General features: G+C 53.5%; 1 protein-coding gene across 6 annotated transcripts in view; it reads left to right on the top strand.

The window, feature by feature from the left end:
• Positions 1 to 16,495: 16,495 nt before the first annotated feature.
• The window catches only part of MAN1C1 (mannosidase alpha class 1C member 1), a 55,605-nt gene continuing 45,029 nt past the window's right edge, over positions 16,496 to 27,071 (top strand). For 3 of the 6 annotated variants that reach the window (XM_068994471.1, XM_068994472.1, XM_068994474.1), the window contains exon 1: positions 16,496 to 17,258. In XM_068994471.1, coding sequence (XP_068850572.1) covers positions 16,692 to 17,258 — 567 coding nt within the window. In that variant the 5' untranslated portion in view covers positions 16,496 to 16,691. The other 3 variants (XM_068994473.1, XM_068994475.1, XM_068994476.1) reach the window with 3 other exon arrangements.

Below are 27,071 nucleotides of genomic sequence, written 5' to 3' on the forward strand. Positions count from 1 at the left end.
CCGGGTCCCCGCAGGGCTGCGGGCAGAGCAGGGAGGCTCTGCAGAGCCACCGCCCCCCCTCCCGCGGTGCTAACAAATATAAACCCACTAAAAGTCCATTTTTCAGCTGAAACTGCCTGTTCCAGGGTGAGCTGTCCCAGATTATGAGTGCTGAGCCTTCATGCATAACTGATGGCCCTGCTGAGGAACAAATTGATCCCTCAGTTCTGATGTGACCTTTTTTTAACTGCCAGTTAAGGAACTTTTCAGCATCCATTCCCTCCTCCTGCCAGGGAGGGGAGGAGGAATCACTGCTGAGGGGTGGCTGTGCCATGAAAAGCGGGCTGGGGGCTGCTGGCTCAGCTCCCCAAACCCCACATTTCTCCAGGGGGGACATGGGGTGACTTTGGTGCCCGTCCCTCCCCTGGAGCAGCCGCAGCAGCAGCACCGAGGTGGCAGTGCTGTGACACGCTGGGCTGTCACCCTGCCTCGGCACGGGGTGTGGAGGGGCTGGCACAGCTCCTGGCAGAGCTGTAATTTCAGTGCCAAAGATCCATAAACTTCCACAGCACCGAGGGGACCCTGGAGCCCCCAGGAGCAGCTCCAGGAGCAGCTGGAATAACCTGGAGCTGCGTCAGCAGCTCTGACTGCGAGCAGTTCATCAACAGCGAGCGGATCCTGCTCATGGCAGAGGGAGCCTTAATACTGCATTCATTCATTTCCTCAGCACCTCTCCTCAGTGCCAGGGGAGGGATGGGAGGCAGTGCCCGGGACTCTGGGGGTTCGTTGTTATTTTTCCTCCCTGCTAAAAGCAGCTGTCCCCAGCGGGCCCCTGGCCCCAAGGAGAAATATGGGCTTTACAAGAAGGAGGGATATTGACATCCCTGCTCCTCCCTGGGAGGAGCCAGCAGGTGAGAAAAACCCTACTGAGACACCAAAATATTCCCCCAAACACCTCGTTTGTCCCAAACTTTGGCCACGACAGTTTTGGTTTTGGAGCCACCGCTGCCATGTCTCTGGGCACAGGGGGGGAGATGCCCTGGGGATTTTCCTTCTCTCCCTTCAAACCAGACACTGCAAACTCCACACCTCTCACTTTCTGTCACCAAGGGTTTGGGTTTTTTTCACCTTTCCAGCCCTCACTCAATCCCTTCCTCAGCAAACACCCCAGCCTCCACGCCGGGCTTTTCCCGACGTTCCCTGCCAGCCACAGCGGCACTTTCTGTCTCAGCTGCTCCAATCCCACGGATGGCAACACCACTCCAGGCAAAGTTTTTTGCTTAAAAGCCTGGCTGATGATACTTTGCAGGGAGTTATTTGCCTTGTACCTTTGTGTTTCCATCTGCCTGCGCTGATGCTGCTGGAATAAACCCCGGACTCGCTGCTTGTCAGGGCTTGTTTTAGCTCCGAGTCCTCCTCCCTGCCAGCTCCCAGTGTGACATCCCAGCTCCCAGTGTGACATCCCAGCTCCCAGCCTGTCACTCGGCCACTGCCTCCATCACAGCCACGAACCCCAGGTCTAATTAATGGAATAAAACGTGTAAAAGTACTAAATCTGCTCAGACGTGGCAGTTCTATCACTTCTCCAACGCTGTCACAGCACGAGTAAAACTGACAGCAAGGAATAAAACAGTTGCGTCTCTGGCATTTTTTATTACTTTTAATGTGCTGTCCCTTTTTTTTTCGTGAGTTACTGGAAATTTAAATTATAATGGTATGCTTCACTTAAAGAAAGTATCCATAGCAACAGGAACATCTAAATTATTGCAGGCTGATCACTTCTCTCCTGGAGTCACATCACACGCCTTTCAAAGGCAGTCCCAGAGGTGCAGGATTTTAATAGAATTTTTTTTTTTAACCTTTTTTTTGCAAATAAACAAGCGAATACACAGCGCTTTCTCCATCAATGCAATACCTACAGAAAGATCTAAAGTGAGTAAGTGCCAGCTCAATTTGCTACTCAGAGAGGGGGGCTCCAGGCTTGCTCTTGAATCAGAGACTTTTTCCTCTGAGTCAGTGGTTATTCCGTGTGAAACTGGAGAATTTCTGTGCGGTTCAGCTGCTGGAAATTCTCTTGAACAGGGGGAAGGCAGCAGGGGAAGATCACTGAGCCTGCAGCATCGGAACTGTGCTTGTTTGATTCCAAGCTGGCCATGGGTTTATTTCTATTTTATTCTTTCTACTTGACAGGACAAAGGGAAATGGATGAAAACTCAAAGAAAGTGGGATTAGATGAAATATTGGGGAGAAATTCCTTCCCTGTGAGGCCCCGGCACAGGGTGCCCAGAGAAGCTGTGGGTGCCCCTGGATCCCTGGAAGTGTTCAAGGCCAGGCTGGAGCAGCCTGGGACAGTGGGACGGCAGGGGTGGAATGGGGTGAGCTTTAAGGTCCCTTCCCACCCAAACCATTCCATGATCCCCTAGGAAACAACTTCTGCTTGACCTTTCAAAGGCGATGGGTGAGAGAACACCCAGGTATTTTGCTCCCTCCATCTGTGACTTTTGGGCTGAGGCAGTTACAGCTTTCCACCCTTAAACAAATTCCTTCGCTTTAATCACGGCAAAAGCCCGAGTGATGCACGCGCCGAGCTGTCAAACGTGAGAAACAAACTCGCTGGAAGAAATAGAAAGGCTTTTTTTTTTTTTTTTTTAATTCCAATCTCAATTATAGGAATCAAATGCGTCATCTGGATCAATAGTAGGTTGAGATTGCTCAGCCAGGAAGAGTTTAGATATAAAAAGCTGCAGCTGAGAGCCTTCCTCCGAGCTCATGTGTTATTGTAAGTGAAATGATGACAGTGAGCCATGTTTGCAGCCTCCCTTGGACAGCTCAGGGTAAGAACAAAGCTTTGATCAATGTCCTCGTGTGCAGTAACAGGATCCTGAGCCCAGCCAGATCTTATCGTGGCCAGGAGCAGCAGGGATTCGCCTTTAATGTCCTTTGATCCCCACTGCCCCGTGGTCATCGCATCCTGCGGGTCTGCAGTTCACGCAGATCTGTTTGCAGAGAACGTGCAAATCACAGGGGACAGAGGCAGCCTTTAAAAATACGAGATATTCCTGATCACTTAACCTCTGTACAACATGAGCTGATGTGCAGAGAAGTGGCTGTGGCTCACCCAGCCCAAAGGGAAACGTTAAAAACCGGGAAAATATGTCAGAATTCTTTGGGTGATTTGGTTGGTTTGTAAGGAAGGGTGGAGGTGGCTCCCTGTCCGTGGAAAAGGGGAGGCCTGCAGGTTTCGGGCACGGGGTTATCAGGGTGGCAGCAGCAGAGGCAGTGACAGGAGCCAGGTGCATCTTCCGTCAGCGACTTTCAGATCAACTTGGTTTCACGAGGGAGTTAAAAACAGTCAGCACAGAAGGTGGGTGGTTGAAGAGGGTTGAGAATGATGCAAAAAATCTGCTGGACCGGCAGATCCGGCTCAGGTTTGAAAATCACCCTCTCCACAGCTCCCGTGAAATCACCTTTTAATGAAGAGCCTGAAACACGAACCTGTAATTTCGTGGTTGGTGCATGAGCCAGAGGATGATCCAGCTGACTCTGGCAGAGCTTTCCTGCAGCTGTGGTCCAGCTGGAGTCAGGAATATTTACTGGCTGTTGAGCATGGCTCACCCAGAAATCCCCAGCCCTGGCCTGCAGAGCCCAGCACGGAGCTGGAGCGTCGCTGCCCAGGCTCAGCTCCCTCCCAGCTGTTCGGCATCAGGTCAGGCTTCCCCCTCCACAGCTGGAGCCCTTCCACTCACAGCTTCCCCAAGTCCACCTTCTCGCCTCTCAGAGTAACCAAATAAATCCCAAAGCCACGGCCACAGGCTCTGGAGAGGATTTGTCACTGTGGTATGGGGCTGTGCTGCTCTGCTGGCGATTTGCTTCTTAAATGGGGCCAGATTTGATCCCCCACATTTGTGTTTGAGGTTTGATGGGTCCATGAGAGTTGAGGGGGCAGTGGGTCGGCAAAATGTGGTTGTGTGTGAAAAGAGCCAGTGCTGGGCAGGCAGGAGCTTTGCTTTCAGGGGACATGAGAGGCTGGACTTGATTTTCATGCTGGTTAAAGCATCGTGATCCAGCCGGCGGCTGGTGGTGTATATCAAGATTAAATTGGGGAAGGTCTGTCAGAATCTGGGTCACCTGCTCCTCTGTGGTCTCCCGTTTATATTTCGAGCTGGCCTGACTCACGTCTGCGGAATGCGATGGGAGAAGTGGGAAAGCTCCCGGTGCAGTTATTCAAGGGCTGCAGACAGGTAGGAACACACGAGGCATTTCCCAGCCCTGACAGGAGAGGCTCGGCTGCCACAGCGGCTGTGCATCACCGCTGCTTGCCCCTGACGCTTTGAGCCTCTCCAGTTCTGCTTTTCTCGTCCTCAGGACGAGAGCGTGGGCTCTGAGGTGGGGATGAGACGGAGCAGCCCAGGCTGGAGCTGCTGCTTGCAGTCCCAGGCGTTCCCTGTCTCGTCACCCACATTGCACAAGGAGGTGCGGTAATGCCGAGCCCCAAACTGCATCCCTCCCTCTCCCACCTGACACAGCAGCTCAGAGAACTGCAGACAAGTCTAAAGCGCTGTTTGCTCAGAGGAGAGGTCTGGGCTCCGGCTGAGTGCCCGAGAGCCCCGGGGAGAGCTGCCTGCGGCTGCCGGAGCCGCGTGATGCCAGCGCGGGGCTGGCCCGGGGCACCGAGCCGTGCGCTCCGCAGCGAGCCCGGACTGACGGCAGCCCGGGCGGGGGAGGAGAGTCTGTGAGGGGCTGCTGAGGGCAGAGAGCAGGCGGACCAGCCCCAGGGGTGCTGTGTGTGTCCCCCCGCCACCTCTGCCGGCGGCGTGACCGCGCTCTCAGCCCCGCTGCGGTGCCCTCATTGTAACCCGCAGGGAGGCAGGGGTGTCCCTGCCCTTGGATTGTCACTGCTCCTCCGGTGCTGGCCCTGCCAGCCTCAGTGAAATGTCATTGAATCCGTCTCTTCCGAGCGATTAACCTCCCTCAGAGCCTCAGGATGAGCCACACGCTGAGCCAGGAGCTGGGAAATGTCCAGGCTGAGCATCCCAACCTGCCCCGTGCCTCCTGCCGCAGCTCCGAGCGAGCGGGGAGTGACAAAGGCTCCTTTAAAGAAGCTGCCTGCCCTGATGAGCTCGGCCTTTATCTGATTTGGGCTATCTCAGGGAGGTGCTGGAGTGATGACACAACACATTATCTGCAGGGGAGCTCCTGGCTGTGTGTGAGAATCAGTAACGGGGGGGAACCATTCTCAGCGCCTGCTCTGGCTGCACACACATGGCTCAGAGATGTCACTTAATGACACCTGTGCCGAGCTCCAGGCTGCCTCCTGAGATATCAGGGCTCTTGAAAGCCACACACAGCTTTTCAAACTTGTGTTTTAAAAATAATTTCCTCTCTCTGAAAGGCCTCTCCAGCCCTGGCACAGCCCCATATTCCCTCTCCTCCTAACAAAATTTGATCCAGCAGGTGCCAAACTCCTTCTAAAGAGCAAGGAGGTGGCAGCTGCCTCGAGAGGAAAGCCCCTTCCTTGTGACCCGAGTGCCATCAGCCCATGTGATCATCAGTCCCTGGGTTTTCCTGCTGTTTCTAGGACTCTCAGCAAAGGATGTCTGAGAGCTTAAGTTCGTCCTCTTTCGTCTCTCAGAGCTCAGAGCCAGCACCGGGGTGTTCTAGGATGAAGTGCAAAGAGCCCTGAGCAAGTTTGGGGGAAAGCTCTGGAAGCAGCGCATCAGCCAGGCTTTAAAGGCTGAGCTGGGTTTGCCTTGGGCCGTGCACTCGCAGCCTTCCCTGGGCTCTGCAGGCTTCTCCCAGGGTTTGGGATGCCCCTGGGTGCTGCAGCTCCATGTCCATCCCACAGAGCAGGAGTCCCAAATCCTCCCTCCTGTCTGTCACACGGCTCAGGGCTGTCCCTGAGGGTCACTCAGTAGCCTGTGCCAGGGTGATGGCTGGGACGGCTGACAAATGGAAGCCGACACAAAGCAACAACCTCAGATCTGCAGAGGTGACATCGCTCCTCCCTCCCAGCCAGCTAAAAATGAGCAATTCCAGCCTCCCTCCCCACGTCCTGCACAGCATTCCTTGTGCTCCAAGGGACATCAGCCTGTCCCAAGTGTCTCTGGCCTCAAACAGACCCAACACCTGGGGGAAAATCAGCAGTGGAGAGTTGGCATTGCAGTGACCCTGGCTGGACCATGTGTCCCACAGGTCTTACCAAGAAATTTTGGGGTTTTTTTTTTCCCTTCCCAAAGCCAGGACAGGAGGACACAGCCCTGAGACATTAATTTCCCTACCTGTCCCTTCCCCCAAGACTCCTCGATCCCCCCCTCCCTCGCATTCCTGATACCCGGCAGGTACTTTTATAATCCCGTAATTGTTGTTTTCCCCAGCTCCCATTCCCTGTGTTCCAGCCTGGCCAGAGCCTTTCCCATCTGCATGCAGCCTGCGTGGCTGGAGCAGCCCCTCGGAGACCGGCACGAAAACCTGTGAGCTCACGCACCGCAGCTCGAGCAGCACAAACACCTCCTCTCCCCTTCTTTGGGCACTGGTGTGAGCTCACTGCTCACCCACACACGGGCAGGGGCTGTTGGGGTCCCTGAGGAGGATCTGCTCAGGCTGAGTGAGGATCCAGGGAAGGTATTTTTGTTTTTTCCACATGGATTAAGCATTGCTCTGCATGCGGTTTTAAAGGAGGAAAAGGAAAGATGAAATAGAAGTGGTTCTGTGGGTGCCTGTAGGAGATCTGTCATTTCAAGGGATCTCTTGGATAGTGTGGAATGATGAGTCTGAGCTGGGACCACACGGAGACACCAGGAAGGAGAAACATTTCCCTGTTTCACACCAGCAGCATAAAATTGTTTCATTTTCTACCGACCCAGGAAAAATTGAGAGGATGCTGAGGGCATTTCTGAATGGACCTGGAGGGTGAAACCTCCCTCTCCCACCGGCAGCAGGGGCTGTGCTGGCACAGTGCCACCAGTAAAGAGCCTTCATCAGGTCCTGGGTGATACTGGAAGAGAAAACTCCTCAGTCAGGGGAGTGCCGAGCCCTGCCCAGCGCCGGTGCCGTGTCTGTGCCACAGGACGTGTTCTGCTTGCGGATGCCACGAGGAACACGGGACATCAGACTGGCAAAATGACAACAATTCGGTGCAGACCTCCCCAGGCTCCGGTTAAATATAGTGCAGACAGTGATTCATCCCAGCCAGCTTGGGAGTGACCTGTTTTGCAGGTCGGCACAGATGAACTTCACCCTCAAGGTGACTGAAAAGTTATTTTGGGCTGCAGAGAACCCTCTCCTTATTTCAGTGTTTGCCAGGGAGTTGGTGCAGTGCACAGCTGAAGGGGGTTTGGCCTTGAAGAGGGATATGGGCACCCAGGGAAAAGCTCATTTTTAAAACAGAGCAACAGTCCTGCCTTTCAGGGGGAAAAAATAACCTGCAGAATAGGCCTGTGACAGCAGCACGTCTGCAAAGTGCATGTTCATCTTCTGCCACAGCTTTAGCTGTCGCCTTCCCGTGATCATTTAAAATCCTAACTCCTGCTCCTGGCCTGGGTTCCAGTGGTCAGACACAGGAACTCCCACTCTGGGAAGGCTGAGCTCCACGGGGGCTCTGTTTTCCTGGTTTGGTTAATGGCTGGAGAGAGAAAAGGGTAACTCTGTAATCTGGCAAAGCAATGCACAGCCAAGCACTTCAACAGCTTTGGCTCCTCTCCGCAGGGAACAGAAATATATTTATTGGAATATCTGCCCCATTAACCTTATCTTTCCTTCTTCTCTACACATTATTGACCTCTTTGAAGGAGGTTTAAATTCTGCTCACCTCGACAGCCCCTGGGGAGGGGCTGCACCTCCCAGGGATCCGTGCAAAACACGGGAGGAATTTCTCCCAGTGGATCACCTGGATCACCGCAGAAAGGGGCTGGTGGCACCTGAGAGGTGCCAATAAAACACTCTGTGTAAAAATCTCCACAGAAGATTCTCCTGACCAGCTCCACCCTCCAGCCTGAGCCACTGCACAGCTGAGGGGTGATTCCAGCCCAGCCTTAGAAGCCATCTGAGGATGGCCAATGGATGCTGCTGGGAGCTGGATTTTCATTGCCATTTTAAAGGACTTTTAGCTCTCTGGAAATGCTTCTTTTTTCCGCTATAATGGCAATATTTGTGTTATCCCATTCAAATGCTCTCAGGTGTTCTGATTTCTCTTGGCCTGGCTCATAGCAGCCCGGTTCAAAGGCATTAAAGGGAAATGAGGCCGGCACCAAGGGAAGGGGGGAAACACCTTTCCCTCCAAGAGGGATCTGTTTGCTGGCTCTGGGATGGCCCAGGCTGCTCAGTGACCACGTGCAGGGCAGGGACTCTGCAGCCAGCTCAGGGTCTCTCTGCAGCCCTTCAGGAGCACAGGAAACAGTTGAGAGGGGCTGAAGGTTTGACCCCGGGAGTTTATCAAGGCTTTCCTACAGAGAGTCAGAATCCAATTAAAGTCAGCAGGGTTGGGCAGTAACTTATCCTCTCTGTGGACAAATGGCCAGAGGAGCTCTGTGGCTCATGGAGTTATCACTTGCCATTAAGTCTAATAGCTCTGATTAATCTGACCCAAAAGGGTTTTATACTGTTATCTCTTGGTGAAAAAAACCCAAACCTGTGACAGCTGATTTGATAAGGGTTTTTTGCAACATCCATAAACTGGTGGGGTTTAGTCTTTGACTTGTCTCCTAAAAACAAATGTCCTCTGTGCAGCTCTCCACATGGTTTATAGGAAATTGGGGTTTTTCCCCCCAGTATTTTTAACAGATTGCTACAGAGCAGTGAATTAACCCCTGGGGTCTGCTAACCATAAGCTGGAAATGTGTCCTAAATTATTGTAGCACTTATCTATTAGCCCAGAAGAATTCACACACTGATCCTCATCTGGAACTCTCCCCGTTGGGAAAGATCCTCTTCAGACCTGACCAGAGCTGAAAGCTGCCCCAGCCCTGCTGAAATCCCAATTATTGATGAGGGGACAGCCCAGGCAGAGGGGACAATGCAGGAGCTGCTCCTGAGGAGCTCTGAGGCATGGCAATGTATGGCTGTGCTTCATCTTTGGCCAAAACACAGAGCAGAACTGAAAGAACTCTTTTTCTTTTTGCCTTCTGGTCTGTGGACAGTGAATAAGATGAGCAGAAAGGTTTCTCCTCCCCTGCTCCCACAGGAGGATTCATCTCCCCAGTATTTGGAGATGTTGGTCCCTATTTTCTGGCTTGCCTTGAAGTCCACTTGCAAATGTATTTATATGATGAAAGAAGGGGTTTTTTTCTGTGAAATGTGCATTTGTTTCAACGTCCTTGGAGTAAACTGAGCCCAGCCCTTGGAGGAGAGCAGGGATGGCTGCTGGAGTGTGAGGAGGTCTCTGGATGCAGGATTGAAGATGGATTGTGCACGTGGCCGTCAAATAAGTTGAAATTCAACCTTTGGGAGATTATTCTCCTTAAAAATGAAACCAGTCCTTCACGACTTCTACAAAGCCCAGCAGTTTCCAAAGGCATTGCTCTGGCTGGCTCCTTCTGTGGCTGGAAAACTCCTGTGTTTTCTCAAACAGGGTCCCCTGACTCATTTCTGGGCTGCACTCGGTCCCCACCGATGTCTGAGGACATTGTCACCTCCTGGGTTCTTTTCCAAACAGTTCAGGGGTCTGCAGACTTCTTAGGAAACATTGAATAGCCAGATTTTACCTGAAAAAGAGAGGAGATCTTCCAGCTCCAGACAACTCCAGACAGAATCCTGCCACAGACAGCAGGTGGCTCATTCCCAGGGGCCATCGGGGCCAAATCCACTTTGGATTGACTCCAGATGCTTCTTTGACTCAAACCAAATATTTAAGTTTGCTTGAAGATCGTTGGGTTTTCTTAATTCCTCTGTTTGTCCAAGACTGGGTTTGTTTCTCTTTCACCAAGTTCCTCCCTAATTTGCCTTCGGGTCTGGTTTGCCTGAGCTGCATTTCCTGGCAGGTGAAGTCTTTGGTTGAAAATTATTCTTAGACCTTTCCCACTTGGGATCTTATTTCTGAAGCCATCTAAAATAGGCTGTTGCTCCACATTCACAAGAGCAAACGCATGGCATTCCTCTGGCCCTCTCCTTATTTAAGCAGGGGAAAATGGAACAGAGACGTTCTGATGATGCTGATTTTAATGAAAAAAAGGGGAAAAAAAGCTGCAGCCTGCTCCATTAGTCACCTGGTGTTACAGGAAAGTAATAAATTGAAATGTTCCTGCTCTCTCCTCCATGCACCTTATGTTGTGTTTCTGCCTTTGTACTATTTTTCAGCGTGTTTGATATTTTCCCTGGCACACAGGAGGCAGGATTGCTGAGATGTAGGCCTGTACCATAATTAAGCAAGATTCCTCCTCCTGTGAGGGCTCATTCCTACACAATTCCGGTGTGAGGGACTCAGAACAGGTTGTTATCTCAGATGTGAATGGGTTTTTTCCCCCCCTCTTCTGGGATGGAACACGAGTCTGGCTGAGGTGATGGGCTTTACGTTGTGCAAATGTCTCCCTCCTGCCTGCAGAGAACTGTTGGAATTCTCAGCAAGGCTTCTGTGCATCCCTAAGTGTGACTCTTAACTCAGATAATTAATATCTTCTACGTAGGAACGTGGAGTTAACAGCAAAGCAGCCAGACCTGCAGATCAGTGTGTGATGATGCCCCTGAATTCAGAGCTTTTTGGGGCTAATTATCCCATTTTCTGTGGTCCGAATGTGGCTGTAGCATTTCTGTAGCTCCAGGTGAGGCAGCTGCTTTCTCTGCCCCTGGCCATTCACATCCGACTGGCAGAGAGGGGGCTGAGGAACCCCTTTTTTTGCAGGTTTAGCTCACTAAAATTCTCTGAATGAAATCAGGGCAAGCCCCACTTCCAGTTTATCCACTTCTGTAACTTCCAGCCTGCAAGCGTCCTCCTCGGCAGCACAGGATGGCCAGGAGGTGCTGAGGGGGATCATTTGAAGGAGGAGGAGAAAGGCTGCTCCAAAGAACATCTTTCTACACCTTTATCCTTCTCCTGCCTTCCTTTCCCACTTTATCCATCAGTTTCCCCCCACCTTGTGCGGGTCGGCGCCCCAGGCTGTGTCGGCTGAATTCCTCTGGGTTCTCCATCCACCCCCGCACAGCTGACACTGCTGTGGTTGGATTACCATTACAATTCAACCTTTCAGGTGTTTCGTTAGAATAATTCCTGCCCAAACAACGCCGGTAATCCCTCAGAACGTGGCTTAATCTGACAAGCAGTCCCGCCCCTCACTCCCAGCTCCTGGAGTAACTCGAGGCAGCAGCACTCAGCACCCCTGCAATGCACGTTCAGGGAGCAGATAACGAGCTGCCTTAATTACCCAGGCTTCTCCGCAGCCTCCTGTCCTCTGCTCGTATTTCTAAAGCCTTAAAATAATCGATACCACACAGATTTCTCCTGTCCAGAGTCATTACAGGCCATCAGGGGTTGTTTTGCTCATTCTGCCCGCAGTGGAGATGAGCCCTGCTCGGAGAAGCTTCGGGCTGTTGTTTGCATAATACCTCGGCCAGGTTTCAGTGTCTGCGTTTCCCCTTATCTGATCCCAAGCAGATAAACCAGGGGCAGCTGCAGCGGGCCTGACACATTAAATAACACCAGCCCGTGCCGCTTTCGGGGGAGGAGCAGTGGCTTTGGAAGCTTTGTCCTTCCCCAGACATTCCCTGCTGGACGGCGGGTGAGGGAGAGCCGGGCGGGAGCAGCCGGGTCCGTGCGGCAGCGGGAGCCTCTGTCCCAGCGGGATGCTGAGATCGGGCTGCGGAGAGCTGAGCCCCAAACTGGGCTGCACGGCCCTCTGCAGTGTCAGGAATGCTCCAGCGCTGGGAGACGGCTCCTTGTTCTGTCAGCCCCGTGCTTGTTCCCCGGGAGGGGAAGGATCCCTTCCCTTCCACGGCTGGCAACTCCAGCAGGGTTTGTTGTCACCGCCTGCGCTTTGTAGTAGCTATCAGCAGGCTTTCGGTGTCTGGTTTACACGCTGGGGCTGCCCTCTTTTAGGGATGCGTTCAGATGTACGATCCCTTTCCACCACAGGAGAACAAGGCTGGGTTGTTGGGTTGATTTTCCTTCCCTTTCCCTTCCCTTTCCCTCCCTTTCTTTCATTGACTCCCTTCTTTTCCCTTTCTCTTCCTTCCTCTGGCTTCTCCTTTCCCCTCTCCCCCTCCTTCCCTCCCCATCCCCAGGCTGTGTTGGCTCTGCCCCTGCTGCCACTGCCATAGAGCCTCTCTCCCATCTGCCTGCTCCATCCTTTCGTGGCTGTGATGCCCAAAAATCCCCGTCTGGAGCCATTCCGGGAGCCAGAGAGGGTTTCTGGAGTGCTATTCCAGCACTGGGATTCATCCTGGCTGCTCCCACAGCCAGAACCAGGAGTGTTTTCTGCTCTGAGAGAGGAATAAACATCGAGGCTCTTTACAAGATAGTCTGGAGGCTCGAGTGCAATAATCGGGCCAAGCTCCTTTGCCCTGAGTGTCATCTATCACTCTGTAGTTTGCTTCCTCACAGAAAGGTGGATATTAAATTCTATTTTTCTTACGCCCCTTAAAAAAAAAAAAAAGTAATTTTCTCTAAATTATTTCTTCCAGAGCTGCTAAAAAACAAGAATCATAATGCAGCAGGACCCCCATTTCCCCAGTAATTACACTCTGCCTCCTAACTCCTTCAACACCAATTTCTCGATTTATTTGGCTTCCATCTGGAACTGCAGTCACAGGCAGAGCTGGGCTCTGTCTTATTATTGCACAGACAAAATTGTTTTTAAAATGTAATTAAACATTTACCTTGAAGACAATGCTTTGTCTTCTTTAAGAAGCATATCTTAATTTAACCTAATCTAGAAAACCTTCCATTTCCAAGCTTTTACCTCCAAGACAATGTTATGCTAAACACAAAGCAAAACAAAAAGATTTCCTAATTTAACCTAATTAAAAGATAAGCCTCCAACTTTTCCACCGCCGCTGCCTGGAATGAGGAGCGAGGCTTTGGTTTGCTCAGAACTGTCTATTTTATCATCCCTCTGGTTTGTTCTCTGCTGTCGATTTTTATTTATTATCCTCCTTGATGCCCCCAAATCCTCTTAGGAAGTGGAGCTATCCAACCTTTCCCATCCTGGGGCCATCCCTAAGAAGATCAAGGGACCACCACCACTGGAACAGCAGAGAGCTTTGGTTTGGTGGGCTTTTCTTTGGTTGGCTTGGGTTTTTTTAAATAAGGATGAGACAAAACGCAGCCTGGCTGCTGTGTGAGGTTTCCCCAGGGAAGAGGAGATTTAAGGAAGGTGAAGGGTTATTTCTGTTCAGTCTGAGGTGAGGTGTGGGGAGAAGGCATGTGGGAAGCCCACGGTAAGATGGTCTCTGGATGGTGCTGGTCCCCGGGGGATGCCCGAGGTAGAAGCCCTGCCAAAATCCATCCCTGCTCAAAATAATGGACCTAGCAGCTGCCTCGCAGGGTTCTCCCCTCCTCCCGAGCAGATCCAAACCCTCCTTCGCAAGCCGCTCCCGCGGGCCGTGAGGAGCCTGTGGAGCATCTGCCGTGCCCCGGGAGCGCCGGTGCCAACCTGCCAGGACGGAGCAGCCCCATCCTGCCCTGCTCTCCCTCATGGTGCAGCCACAGGGCAGGAAGGGAGAGCAGCTGTGCCGGGCTGGCTCCAGCAGCTGCTCCGAGCAGAGCACGCCGTGCCCGGGCCACGGTGCCCGCCTCTCCCTCACGCTCAGCAGGCCCTGCCTGCGAACCGCGGCGGAAAGAGCGATTCCAACCCCAAATCATCGAGATGCAAATCCGCCTCGGAGGGTGGCCACCTTCAAGGTCTGCCGGGCAGCCACTGGAGCTACAAGCATCACGGTTTTTTGGGGTTTATTTGGACTAAACCTGCAGCGGTTGTGGAGATGCGGGGAAGGTGAAGTAGGACGATCGCCAGCCTGGGGTCAAGGGCAGCTGCACAATCCTGTCGTGGCACCTGCTTTATATCCCTTAAAGCACTTTTCACAGGAAAATGACAGTATTAGCTGTGTTTCTGATTCTCAGAGAGCGTGGGGCCCTGCAGCCCCAGCAATCAGCTCAGGTATTTGTCCCCCGCGGTGCCGGTTATTGTGCAGGAGGCACACACTGAGCGCAGGCAGACGCAAACAGCAGATGATTTCTTCCCTCGTAGCTCCAGCTCCTTTCCAGCCTACAAAATGTTCCCTTTTAGCTCTTCCAAGTTTAGTCACAGCCGTTCCCTGGTGGCTTCGTTCACCCTTTCCTGGGAGCCTCATCCTGCCCCCCTCCACCCATCCAGTTATTCCTGAGGGGTTTCAGATGCCTCTGGCTGGGGGTTATGCCCCTTTTTTTACCTTTCATTGCTAATTTTGCAGGTTTGAGGGCGTTTTTTGTAACATTTATGAGCAGAAACTCTGGTTCACTGTCTTCCCCTCTGGTACAGTACTAACTCACAGGTTCACTCAAATTTACCTGGTGACACGTTGAAGGTTAAGGTGAGGATTTAAGGATTTGGGATTAAGATGTGCTTCACGGCACTTGGAACATGGGCTCATATTAAAAAAAAAAAAACGGGTTCCCAAAATGTCTCCAGCCCCTCTCTGGGACTTCTGCTCCCCTCCTCGTGCCAGGCAGCGAGGCAGTGCCCCCAGGGCCGTGGAACCCACAGGGTACGGAGCCCTTCATGGGGGAATCTGTGGGTACATCGGTGCCTCAGATCCCTCACGGGGCGTGAGGTTCGGAAACGGCGGCGAGAGCCTCACCGACCCCTGCCGAGCCCTCAGAAACGGCGGCGAGAACCTCACCGACACCGGCCGAGCCCTCAGAAACGGCGGCGAGAGCCTCACCGACACCGGCCGAGCCCTCAGAAACGGCGGCGGAAGCCGCACCGACCCCTGCCGAGCCCTCACAGCCTCTGGAGCCGCCTCGCGCCCGCAGCCCCTTTTTAAAGTAGCGGCGCCCCCCCCTCCGCCAATCGCAGCGCGGACGGGGCGTTCCTCGCAGCCAATGGGAAGCCGCGGCTGAAGGAAAGGGGCGGGGCCACCGCTCACCGAGCTCGAGCCGGGCAACTGTGGTAAACAAGGGGGCGGGGCCCGCGGCTTTCCTGGCGCGGGCAGCAGCCAATGGCAGAGGCCGGGGGAGGCGCACCAGCCAATAGAGAGCGAGGGCTGGCGGGGCCGCGCGCGCCGATTGGCTGGCGCGGGCGCGGAGTGACCGTTGGCGGGAGGGGGCGTGGCGGGGGGCGCGGCGGGGGCGGGGCCGGGCGCTGTCGCAGTGAGCGGCGGGGCGGGCGGGGCTCCCGCGCTGCGCGTGAGGGCAGCGGGCAGCGCTGCCCCGCCGGGCCCCGCGCCGGGCACGGAGCCGGGCAAGAACTGAGCCTCCCAAGTCGCTCGGCGCAGTTAGGTGCTTCCCTCCTGGATGCTCGGATGGGCAAGGAGAGGAGCTGTCCCCTGGAGAGCGCAGCCTCTTCCCTCTCCTAATTGAACGGGCACCCGGGAGCGCTGGCAGCAGCGAGGGGCTGTCGCTTTGGGGATGAGCGGGCAGGACTGAGAAGATTTTGCTCACTGTAGGAGCCAGAGAGGCTTGGATTTGTCAGAGGGGTGAGTAAACAGCGCTAGGGGTTAGGAGAGCGTCCGCCCCAGCGGGTGTGACGGTGCTTGGGGGGCAGCGCTGTCCCTGCCCGCAGGAGAAGCGGCGATTTGGGGATCGCACGAAGGGTTTTAAGCCGTGTCCTGCTGCCTTGCGGGGTCTGAAAGTTGAGCTCTGTCTCTTCCACAAGGAGAGGATTTGTGTGTGGGGGGGTATAGATAACTCTAGCAGACAGAAATTTGGAAGAAATTTGCCGGGATCTATTTAGCAAAACCAAAACCCGTAAATTTTTGTTGTTGTTACTGTTTTTTTTCCTTAAGAAGCTCAGCCCGAGCCGAGCTTTCCGCATGGCTGGTTTGCAGCCCCATCGTCCCCAGCCCTGCGCTGGCGAAGGCAGCTCCTCGCAGAGGAGCGGAGCAGCCCGGTCCCTGTCTGTCTGCGCTGTCCCAGGGCACCCTGCCTCTCCCGGGGTGTCCCAGAGCACCTTGTCCCTCCCGGGGTTCTCCCTCTTGTCCCCCGGGCTGCCCCGCCAGCAGAGCCCGGCATCCCGGCGCTGGAGGGGAGATGGTGCAGAGCTGGGAGCTGCTCGCAGACCGGAGAGTTGATGCCAAGTCCGGACAGAGGGAACCGAACTAGTGCCGCGGGAGGGTGGGGGACCGGCCGGGGACAAAGGCTTGTCTCGCCGGCCGCATCTTTGGCGGTGTTGAATGACCGCGCTCTTGTCTTCCCCCACCCCGCAGAAATGCTGCAGCATGAACCCACCGCCGCCTAGAGAGACGGGCTCGCACCGCCCCGGCGCCGCTGCCTGAGCCAGCGCCGGAGCACCGTCCGGCCGGGAGCCCGCACCGGGACCGCCGCCGCTCGCAGCCCAGCCCAGCCCAGCCCAGCCCAGCCCAGCCCAGCCCAGCCCAGCCCAGCCCCGCGCCGCCGCTCGCCGCCGCCTTCATGCCGGCAGGGGGGACGCTGAACCGCCGCTCCGCCCGGCCCGGAGCCACCCACGTGCGGTCCCCGGTGAAGGCGGCCGGTGGTGCTCAGGGCGGGCCCCCGTGAGCCTTTCGCCGCAGGAGCCAGCGGCAGCCCCCGGCGTGGCGGCGGGTCCCGCCCGGCGGCCGCGATCCGGTGCCCCATGGTGGTGCTGCGGAAGCTGCCGGGCATGCCGGGCTGGCCGGCGGCGCTGGGGCTGCGGCTGCCGCAGAAGTTCCTGTTCCTGCTCTTCCTCTCGGGCCTGCTCACGCTCTGCTTCGGGGCCCTCTTCCTCCTGCCCGATTCCTCCCGCTTCAAGCGCCTCTTCCTACCCCGCCGGGCCACCGCCTCCGCCTCCTCTTCATCCTCCGCCTCCTCGTCCTCTGCCTCCTCCTCCTCCACCCGCGACACCGACCTGCCCCGCAGCCCCCCCGCCGCCGCCGAGCCCCGCCACGCCAGCCCCGCCGCCCCGCGCCGCCTGCGGGAGAAGCTCCGCACGGCCGCCCGCATGGCCGGGCCGCCGGCCCGCACCGCGCCCGGCTCCCGGCAGCAGGTGCAGGGCGGCGAGAGCCGAGCCCAGCCCGCCAGCGGCGCGCCCCCGGCCCGGGAGACGCGGGCCCCGTTCCGCTTCGACTACGAGCGGTTCCGCCGGAGCCTCCGGCACCCGGTGCGGGGCGGGCGGCCCGGAGAGGACCCCGAGACCCGCGCCCGCAGGATGAAGATCAAAGAGGTGGGTGAGGAGCGCTCGCACCGCGCCGGCGGCTGCGCTCACGGCCGTGTGCCCGCTCAGTGCTCCCTCGCCTCCCTGTGTGGCCACGGCCCTCTCGGGCAGTCCTCGCCTCACCTCAGTGCTCACATTCCCCCCCTCGGTCGGCTTTCACCTCGCCTCACAGCCCCAGCACCCGTCAGTCAGTCCTTGCCTCCCCTCACAGCCACATCGCACTCAGTCAGCCTGTGCCCTCAGTTTTCGGGGCCATGTCCACCTCAGCCCTCAATCTGTGTTCCCCCTCAATCAGCTGTCACTGCCCCTCACAGCCATGCCCCCCCGAGTCAGCCATCGTGCCCAGGTCCCTCCTCAGTCAGTCCTTGCCCCCCTTCACAGCCATGTCCCCACCTCACTGCCCCCACTCTCCTCGCCCCCGTTTCTCCCACAAGCTGCCCGTGTCCCCTTCTCCCTCCTTTTCCCAGGGAAGGTGGCAGGAATTGGGGTGTCCCTTTCCAAGGGAGTGTCCCTGTCACTGAGCACACACCTCCACGCACCAGAGAGGAGACGTCGGGGCTGGCTGGTGGGGTGTGACTGAAATTAGGGAAATTTAAATGTCAGCTTGGTTATTAGGAGGGGAAAAGGGTTATGGGGGAAAAAAACTCACTTGGTGGGAGGTGTTTCTGGTTGTGCAAGAGGCTCCATCTCCTGGGGGGGGGTCGCACAGAAACTGGGAGGTGACAGAACTTGGGACGGAGGGACGGGACGTGCCCGCGCAGGAGTCGGGGAGGAACGGGAGGCTCTGTCCCTGTAGATCCCTGTGGGACTGGCACTGGAATTGTCACCCACTACCGGGAGCTGCCCTGGCCCTGACCCCGCTGAGGCGGGGTAGCCTCGCTGGGGGGGCTCCGGGGGTGTCAGGGCCAGGGGGGTTTGGCCCCGTGCCTCCCGCTCGTGCATAAAAGCCTGGCAGCCTCACAGACATCACGGAGCAGGCTGTGACCCAGTTAACCAGGTTTGTGTGGGATTCGATTGTGGCTGTCGGATCCTTTGCCATGATGGATAACCAACTTGGAGGGAATTTTGCTCTCGGAAGAGGTGCCAATAAGTAAAGAGCACAGATTTAATTAAGCAGAGTATAAATTTCCTGGGTCTATGCTCTCGCAGAGGTGCAGGCATCCAGCGACGGTGCTGCCCTGGGTTGAAGAGAGAATCAAGTCAGAGAATAACGCACCGAGGGCTTTCATCCTCTCCAACCTGCCTCTGAAAAACAGTTTTTAAAGCTCCCCTCCCGGTATCTTTGTCCGGCACTAAAACAAAGGCTGCACCTCTGGTGAAATTCCAACTCCTCTGCCAGGCGACCGGACACAACACACCCAGGGGTGCTGGGTTTCTTTATGATCCCAGGTGGGATTGAGCCATCCTTTCCTGCTGCAGGGTGTTTGGAATATTCCAGCACCCGGCCCTCACGTGTGCCTGGATCTCTGCAGATTCCCACCTCCACGGTGTGTCAGGGAGCACGACATACCCGGGAATATAACCCAGCTTCCACTCTGTGCAAACTAATCAAATGGAAAAAATCAAATTTAGGGGAAGCGAGTGGCATTCAGTCCTTCATTTGGAGTTAATTATTTTTTAAATATAGCATTATTTCAAGCTGTATGGATTCAGCCCCATCTGTTTCTAACAGCCATAATCAGTGCTGGGTAGCAGAGTTAGAGTTTTCAGGGATGAGAATCCATAAATATTAGTTTTATGCTGACAGCTAATTACTCTTCAAACAGAGCCCTTATTTCTTAAAAGTGCCTACACTTCTATTTATTCAGAGAGAGAGAAACAAATATGGTGCTGAGATATGAGGCTGAACACGCTGAACAAGGGAGGGTGGTGCAGCCTGGGGAAGAGATAAGGTGTGTCTTTTTTTTGTTAATCAAAAAGACAAGAGGAAGACAAACCAGGAAGGTTGGAAGACAAATGCTGTGTAAAAAGAAGCAGATGGAGGGGAAAAAAAAATAATTGCAAGGAAGAAGTGATGATACAGCCTTTGGATTAGCAAATATTGCTCACATGATGTGAGATGCCAGCAGGGCAGGGGGATGGCTTTGCTGGCTGTTCTGAGGTGTGTGCAGTAGCTGCAAGTGGCTTTTCTCTCCTTCCTCCAGAGCTTTAAGTCCTGTAACTTGCTAAAACGAGTCCCAAACTGTCCTTGTGCTGAAAGCTTTGTTATTTTCTTTGCCTTCCCTCAGGTCATTCTCACAGGTCAGCACCTCTGTAAGGGGGAGGGTGGATGTGGATGGGATTTGTTGGTGGTTTTTTTCCCCATCTGCCTGCCAGATGAAGGCCAGGAGGAAAAACTGGCGCATGATCAAAGATGCCCAGAGGTGATGCCCAGCCTAGAGAGTTGGAGCTTTCTGTTTTCCACAGGACCCTTCAGTCTGAGGAATTCCAGCCAGGAATCCGAGCTGCTGCCCATTCTCTCCCACCGCCTCTGAGCTGCCTGATGCTTCAGCTAAAGAAGAGGCTGTTCTGTGCGGAAGGTGTCAGCTCATGTAGCCCTGCTAGACTTTTCCTGCTTGAAAATTAGAGTGTGAAGCCCTGTGGCCTCTTCCACTTTGTTGCTGTTTGGGGAAGCCCTGGGGAGCCTGAGGAGCACTGGAGCTCTTTGCAGAGTGAGGAGCCAGGCTGGAGGGGATCTGCCTCGCTCGTTGCGTGCCACTTCCTCGTGGTGCAGAGAGAAAGAGAGGAGGCTCAGCCGCTGGAGGTGGCACGAGGGAGTCTGTTAAGAGAGTAAATGCTGCAGAGAGCTGGGCTGATGTGTGTGTGCAGGTACCTTTGCCTCATAAAGGCAAGCCCAGGGGTCAGTTAACAGTTGTTTTCTCGAGAAGTAAAAAAGAGAGCACCTGTATTGCACAGCCTTTGCTGCTAAAGGTCACCTGGAGAACGGGCTGGGATATACTGCTGTGTGCTCCTGTGGGCAGCCCAGGGCTGGGGCACTCTGACCTTTCCAGGAGAGCTGCAGAAAGCCAAATAACAAATCTCCCCATGCCGCAGGTTGGGAAATTTTGGGAGGGATTATTCATCTCTTAAGATGACCTCTGGAAAAGGTATTAGTTGTGTAATTGATCAGTCAGGCATGGCTTTGGGGATTAGCTGATTTTTTTACAAGTGCCAAATACAAATCACTGATGCTCAGGAAAAAAAGAGAAGTGGTTGTAGCTGGCGAGTGACTGCAGAAATGCCACAGTGGGATTCCATATTTATTTGCTCTCAACAATTTCCAGATCAAATTGGCTCAGGGAAAAGTCAAAATTATTTCCCCTCCAACTGCTGCCTCTGCAAACTCAGCCTCAGATCTGAGGAAATCAGACCGTGTGGTTCCTGCCTTCTGCATCGTAACCAGTAATAAAGATTTTGCTGGTGGAGCTGAGCTGACAGTTTTGCTGATGATGGATGGAGCCAAACAGGCTGCTCCTTGCTGCACTCCTGCTGCGTTGGACTCGTAGATCTCATACGTGGGGGAAGCAGTGGGGAGAGAGGGAAGAGCATTTCTCTGAAGTGTTTTTATACCGATGCCTTTTCCTGGTCTTAAAATCGAGTCAAACACGGTTAGAAGGGAAAAAGGGGGTTTACCTTGGTATTTATTTTAAGGATTCTTAGGTGCACTATGTCCAGGTCGAATGCACTGAAATGCTCCTCACAATGCCCCCCAAAAGATCTGGTATAACATTATAGGTGTTACTAATTAGCATATCTATCAAAGATTCCCCAGTGAGAGGCTTGAGTGAGCCCCCCTCCCCAAGGAGCCTTCCCCTGGATGGTTCTATCTGAGTTTACAGAATGTGTTCTGGAGAGGACCTTGGGCTCTGGGGCACATTATCCTCTACCTACGAAGCTTTTAAAATGCTGAGTCTCCTGGCTGAACAAACAAGTCCAAGAATGTAGGCAAAAAGCACTGAGAATACAGAAGTTGTAAAAAAGGTATAACAGGGGTATAAAAGAAAAAGCAAAAAATCATCATGGCATCAATACCAACCCTGCTAATGCCAACCACTGGAACGAGCCAGAGCAGAAAGCTCATCATTAAATACTTCTAGCTCAGTCGTGGGGTATGAGAAAAATGTGGTCAGAGAGATTTACTCGTTTTTCTCTTCTATTTTGGGTGCAAAAGGCATGTTTCCATGCCTGAGGTGTGGGAATGCCTCATGCCTGAACCTGGCAGTGTCCTCTGTCCCTTTTATATAAGGGAATGTGTCAAATCCAGGCAGGGATTGTACCCGTGGGTCTGACACCACAATCTTGTTTCACAGTGCAGTTCTCTTCATCCTGGCTTTTTCTCCCATCTCCACCTCTACCTGCCCCACCTGGCTGTCGCCTGTCCTCTTCTAACACAGCTCTGAAGATGTGTTTGCTCTCAGAAATCAGCCCCTGGGGGGAAGGAGGCCACCACAGCCGGTGTACACAGTTACCCTTCCTCACTCCACACATCAGCAGGTGGATCAGTCTTTCAAGCACAAGTATCTTGACAGTTTATCACTAAAAGGTAATTAGCAAGAAACAGGAACGTTAGCAGGAGCTCGGCTTCTGCACCAGGGAAGTCCCTTGGTGTTGGTTGCTGAGTTCCCTTTGTGTGTTTTTGACAGTTGTGACTGCAGTGAAAAAAGTGCTCATTTTTGGGGCAGAGCTGGGGAAATGCTGCAGGTTGTTCTGAATTTGTGCCACAGCCCTGACCCCTGCCGGGAGAAGTCTCAGCTCTGGTGCTGCTTGCCTCTGGCACACCTCACAGGTGTACTGGGGGAGCTCACAGGTGCACTGGGGGTGGGCTGTGATCACCAGTTTGTCAAAAGCAGGGCTCGCAGCAGTTCTCAGGCTGAGCTGGGCTGTGAATCCCATTATTGGTCATTTCTGACCATCTCCTTTCCACAGCCAGCAGGACAAAGATGTCAGACTTCTCCCTTTGCCTGCACTGTGCAACTTTCTACTCTTCCATTTGGAGAAAATGCCTTTTCTTGCTGCAATCTGGGGCTGAGCAGCACTCCAGGCCAGTCGTGTAATCTGTCCGTGGTTTCGGTACGTGAGGAGCACCACGCACAGTTCCAGCTGGAAATGCACCTCCCATGCACATCTTCCTCACTGGGGCACGTGGGAAATGCCTGATCCTGTGTGCTGGTCAGATGGAAACCCAGGGACTTCCAACAGACTCTCTCAGGCTGCTGGGGGTGAGGAAACCAGTTCTCAGTAAAATATTTACTATGATGGAGTGGAATTATGATCTCAAACCAGTCAGCTGTGCTGTGATCAGATTGTAATTCTTTCTCTGGGGTAGAAATACCTCTGCAAGAGAGAATTTCTGTGCAGTTTGAAGCACTGGCTGGCTCCAGCCTTGCTGGAATTTTCCTTTGCTCCACACTCCTCATGCATTTATTTACTGAACCTGTGCGAGGGGTACTGTAGTGTAAATCCCACAAATGGTGCATGCAGTGGGTTTTTTGCTTCAGTAGCCTCCGGTGGATTCATGCAAACAGAATTTAGACCTGACCTCGAGCCTGTTTCAGCTGTAGGGGATACAGTTAATTGACTAAAAATGTATTTCTTCTGTTGGTAGAGTGCATGAGCACAGGAAATGCCTGGCGTGCTGTGATCAGTGCTGCAGAGCTGCTTGCCTCAGTGATACCTCAGAGCTCTCCCGAGCTGAGGGCACTGTGGAATTTGGGAGTGCTCTGCAATTTGCAGACACTTGCTCTTCTCTCCCCAAATCTAGCACTGAAAGCACTTGTTCCACAACAGCTAAATTTGATGCTAGACTGGTTTCTGAACTGCCACTTACAGCCAGCACACGGCTCCAGCACTGCATAGTTGTTGGCGTGCGGGTGATGAGTGACTGCGAGTGCTGGGCGTGGGGAGATGGGTTTCTAGGATGCCCACAGATGTGTTGTGCTGAAGGACCTGCACCTTGCTGAATCACTTCAGGAAATGCACATCAGCTCCTTGAAGTTGCTTGGATTGGAAGCCAGGTTTAGGGCAGGGGGATGGAGCCTGGCTGTGAGCTGTCAGTAATATCCTGCTGTAACCTCCCTGCTCTGCCGTCAGTCTGGGGCCTGTGCACGTCCAGGTCTTCAAATATTTACTAAAAAGCAGCCACCTGCATTAAGATTCCATCTTTCCAGCCAAAATTTTTATGGGCTCATGATTAACTTTTAATCAATGATTAAATCTGCCCCTTAATGGGAGAAAGATTTTCGTGCTAAGTGTTCTTTCCTTTGGTTCTGTATGCAGGGCTTTGCCATGTGAGGTTAATCCATCATGTTTGGTTCACTCTGTGATTCTGTTATTGTATAGATTGTTTATCATTTTGATGTTTTTGAATATGTTTTCCAGTATTGAAAACAATTCAGATTTTAGATGGGGAGGCTGAGGGGGAGAAAGGGAAATATACCTTAGTACTGAATGAGAGACTGACCTGAATATAAAGCTGACATGGAGCTGTCAGAAGGAGAAGGCAGGAAGGAATATTCACTCCGGTGGTGGGAAGAGGAAATCTTGGTGCTGGGAGCATTCTGATTTCTAAACTCAAGGAAGAGACTACATTTACATTCCCCAGAAAAATACTTTTCAGTGGATGCTGTGAGTGGATTTGGCATGAGGAGCACACACTGCCATGATTGCTGTCTTTACTCTGGGTCCCCTGGCACTCGAGTTCATCATCTGACACCACATTTTGGAAGGGCTCCAGAGGAGCTGTCGTGGGCAGTGGTGTCTGTGAGCCACACATAATGTGAGGGCTTTGTGCATGATGGACCTAGAGCATGGCAGGAGACAGAGCACAGTGGGAACTGTGCTGGAGGACTGGATAATAAACATCCCCTCTTTATGGGACAGGATGGCACTCATTTGTACCCTGGCTGAAGGGGCAGAGTACCCTCTGGTAATTAAAAGCAGGACACTTTGTGTTCTGTTCCTGAGGGCAGATCCATCGTGGCACCGTGTGGAGCCAGCGGGCACCTCTGTGAAATGGGCACACAGTGCTTAATCCCTAATCCAGCAGGGTAATGTGCAGCAAGACTCTTTCCTCCTGGGCTCTCCAGCATTCCCTGGGAGGACACTGGAGCGTGAGTAACAGCGAGAGGTTGCACTAAACTGAAGTGACTTCCGTGCTTCCCTTTTGCATCTCCTTATCCTGACAGCAGAGCTGCAGGGTCCCCTGTGAGAGCGAGTGTCTGCTGCGTGCTGGAGTCAAAGGAGAGCAGTGCAGCAGGTTTGGGAAGGGGAGCTGTGTTCGTGAGGCTTCTTCCCTGAGCCGAAAGGTAACGGAGTGCAGCTTTCTAGGAATGGGAGCCCTGTGTGCTGAAACCCCCTCGTGTCCTTAGAGCTGCTGGGGACCTTCCCCATCCTTGTGTTTGGGATTCCTTCTGTGTCACCCGTCCCTGCCCAGTGTCCCCCTTGGCTGGGCGAGCCAGAGGCGCCGATCCCGGCCGCGGTGCCTGTTCCTCAGTGGAACAGCAGGAACCTTGCACTGGCCCCCTCAGTGGGGCACTCTGGGGGTCTCCCAATGCTGGCAGCTTGCATTGAGCTTTGGTTTCTCTGTGACCTCTCCCCTCTGTCAAACCCAATTGAAGTTTTCCAGCTCAGGAGTTAGCGGGGAGGACGGGCAGACGACAGCGGAGCAGAAAACGGTTCCTGGGTTTATTTGAGCTAATTGTTCTGAAGGCTGGGATTGAGTGGGAGCCAGGAGCTCATTAGTTCTAATCTGGCCTCCAACACTTGCCTTGCGTGGCCCTAGAGCTGTTGTTAGATTTCCTCTGTTAGATATTGCAAGAATAAGGCTGCAAAGAATATTAAAGGCAAGAGATGGAGAAATCCTGCGGCATCTCGTGCCAGCAGCACTAGCACAGGATGATGATATACGGTGAATGTTCCTCCTAGAGAGTGTCCCTTCCCTTCAGAGGGACTCAGTGACAGAACTCCTGCTGATTTATGGAGCAGGATGGCTCTGCAGGCTATCTGTGCTGAGAATTGGAGCCGTGTTAGCAACGTCCGAGCAGCCGTGTTTAAAGCAGGGCTCTTGCTCTAATTGTGTTAACATGATTTCCCTGGGCAGGGAGGGAAGTGCAGAACCGTGTACTTTGCGAAGTAACAAAGGATAATTATAAAGTAATCGTGTTTCATCCATCCTGAAACCCTCCTGCTGCCTGGGTTAGCCAGCAGGATAAAATACAAATAAAACACTTCCAGTGGAAACGGGACTTCTGACTCTCCTTCCATCTGAGCCTCACTTTTCTCTGGAGTTAACTAGGAAGGACATGTATTTATGTTGGAATTCAGCGCTGATGAACCCAGACAAACCCTTGGCTGCTTTCTGGTGCTCTTTTGGCTTTCCTGAAAGCCGTTCTCCAGCACCAAGACCACGTCAGGGTTCCTCAGTGCTGATCCACCATGGCTGTGTTCGATTATCTTATCTCTCAGAGGTTTGTTCTGGGTGTTGCTGATCCCAAACAACCAGAATGTTGTTGCTGCTGGCTGTGGCCCTGCCCACTCTCATCCGTGGCTGCAGAGCAGAATAATTTAAAAGGTTGATTTCTGAAAGGCAGCTCTGGCTGGCGTAGGATGAAGCCATAGACAATTCTGTTGTCTGTCTGGTTCTTTCATTTCTGGCTTTCAAAGGCTTAAATAAAACTTGGAGTTGAGTGTCAGGGTGGGATTTGTTAAGTGGAGGCTTGTTCCTTAGGCCTGAGCAGTTCTGTGGGTGCCGTTTCTGCACTGATGTGGAGTCTGTGAGCAAGGTGGTGCCTCCTGCCTCTAATTTGGATGAGTCTTTATGGCTCTTTTCTGTAGTTTATTACCCAGGTCCCCTCAGTGCCATTCCTTGCTCGATGCTGTCAGCAGTTCATCAGTCACTGTCGTGTGATGGCTGTGCTGGAGCAGTGCCAGGGCCAAGCCTTGATCCCTCTGAGGATGGGAGGTCAGGCCCAATGCAAGCCAGGCCCCTCCATCCTGCCAGCTGAATCCTCACACTGTTCTCACATCCATTCCACCAACCTCATTTTCATCAGAGATCCGTTGTTTGCGACCTGGTTTGTATGATTTATTGTGGGCTCTGGCACTCTTGGAAGGGTTTATCAGCCTCTGGCTAATAAATTCGCTACTGTGGTCCAAGAATTTCTTGTACCACTTTTGTAAGGTGACAGCTGTGACACGTGGCTCTGGGAAGGCTCTGAGTGAGTTTCCTGTGTCTGTTATTAGCTATTACCTGTGATAAATTGTTGGACTAATCTCAGCTGACTACTTAATACTTGAGAATTGCTCTGTTCCTCTCTTCAGAAGTTCCGATCACGAGGAGCTCTGGAAAAGGGAGAGGACAGCAGTGCTCCAATCTGTCCCTCTGAGCAAGGACTACAAAGACAGATGGGGAGCAGGTGAACCAGCAAGAAATCATTAAACTAAACTCATCCTCCCAGATTTCTCCTGCTAAGCCATCCAAGTGTGAGATGAAGCACGAGGTGTGCTGGCAGTCCTCAGCCTCCCTCTTTCTCCTGTTCCAGCATTTGGACTGAGACAAAGCCAGTTTCCAAACAGATGTTCCTCCTGCTCCCTAAATCCATTCTCACAGTGCAGAACAGGAGCGATGCAGGATAACTCTTGGCCTGTGTTTACATTTTTTTCTTCCCTTCTTTCCTTCCTTCAGTTCTCCCATCTGCTTCTGCTGTGTTTTGGGCCCCTGAGCCATCCATGTGTCAGAAGCAATTCACACCTTGTGGGTGCTGGGGGGAGAGGCAGCTCAGCTGCTGGGCCTGGAGCGGGAGGGTGAGACTGAAATGGGGAGAGTGAGAGTGAATTGAGCCTCTG

The sequence above is a fragment of the Aphelocoma coerulescens genome, chromosome 23 (genome assembly GCF_041296385.1).
Source record: "Aphelocoma coerulescens isolate FSJ_1873_10779 chromosome 23, UR_Acoe_1.0, whole genome shotgun sequence".
In the NCBI taxonomy this organism is placed as follows: Eukaryota; Metazoa; Chordata; class Aves; order Passeriformes; family Corvidae; genus Aphelocoma; species Aphelocoma coerulescens.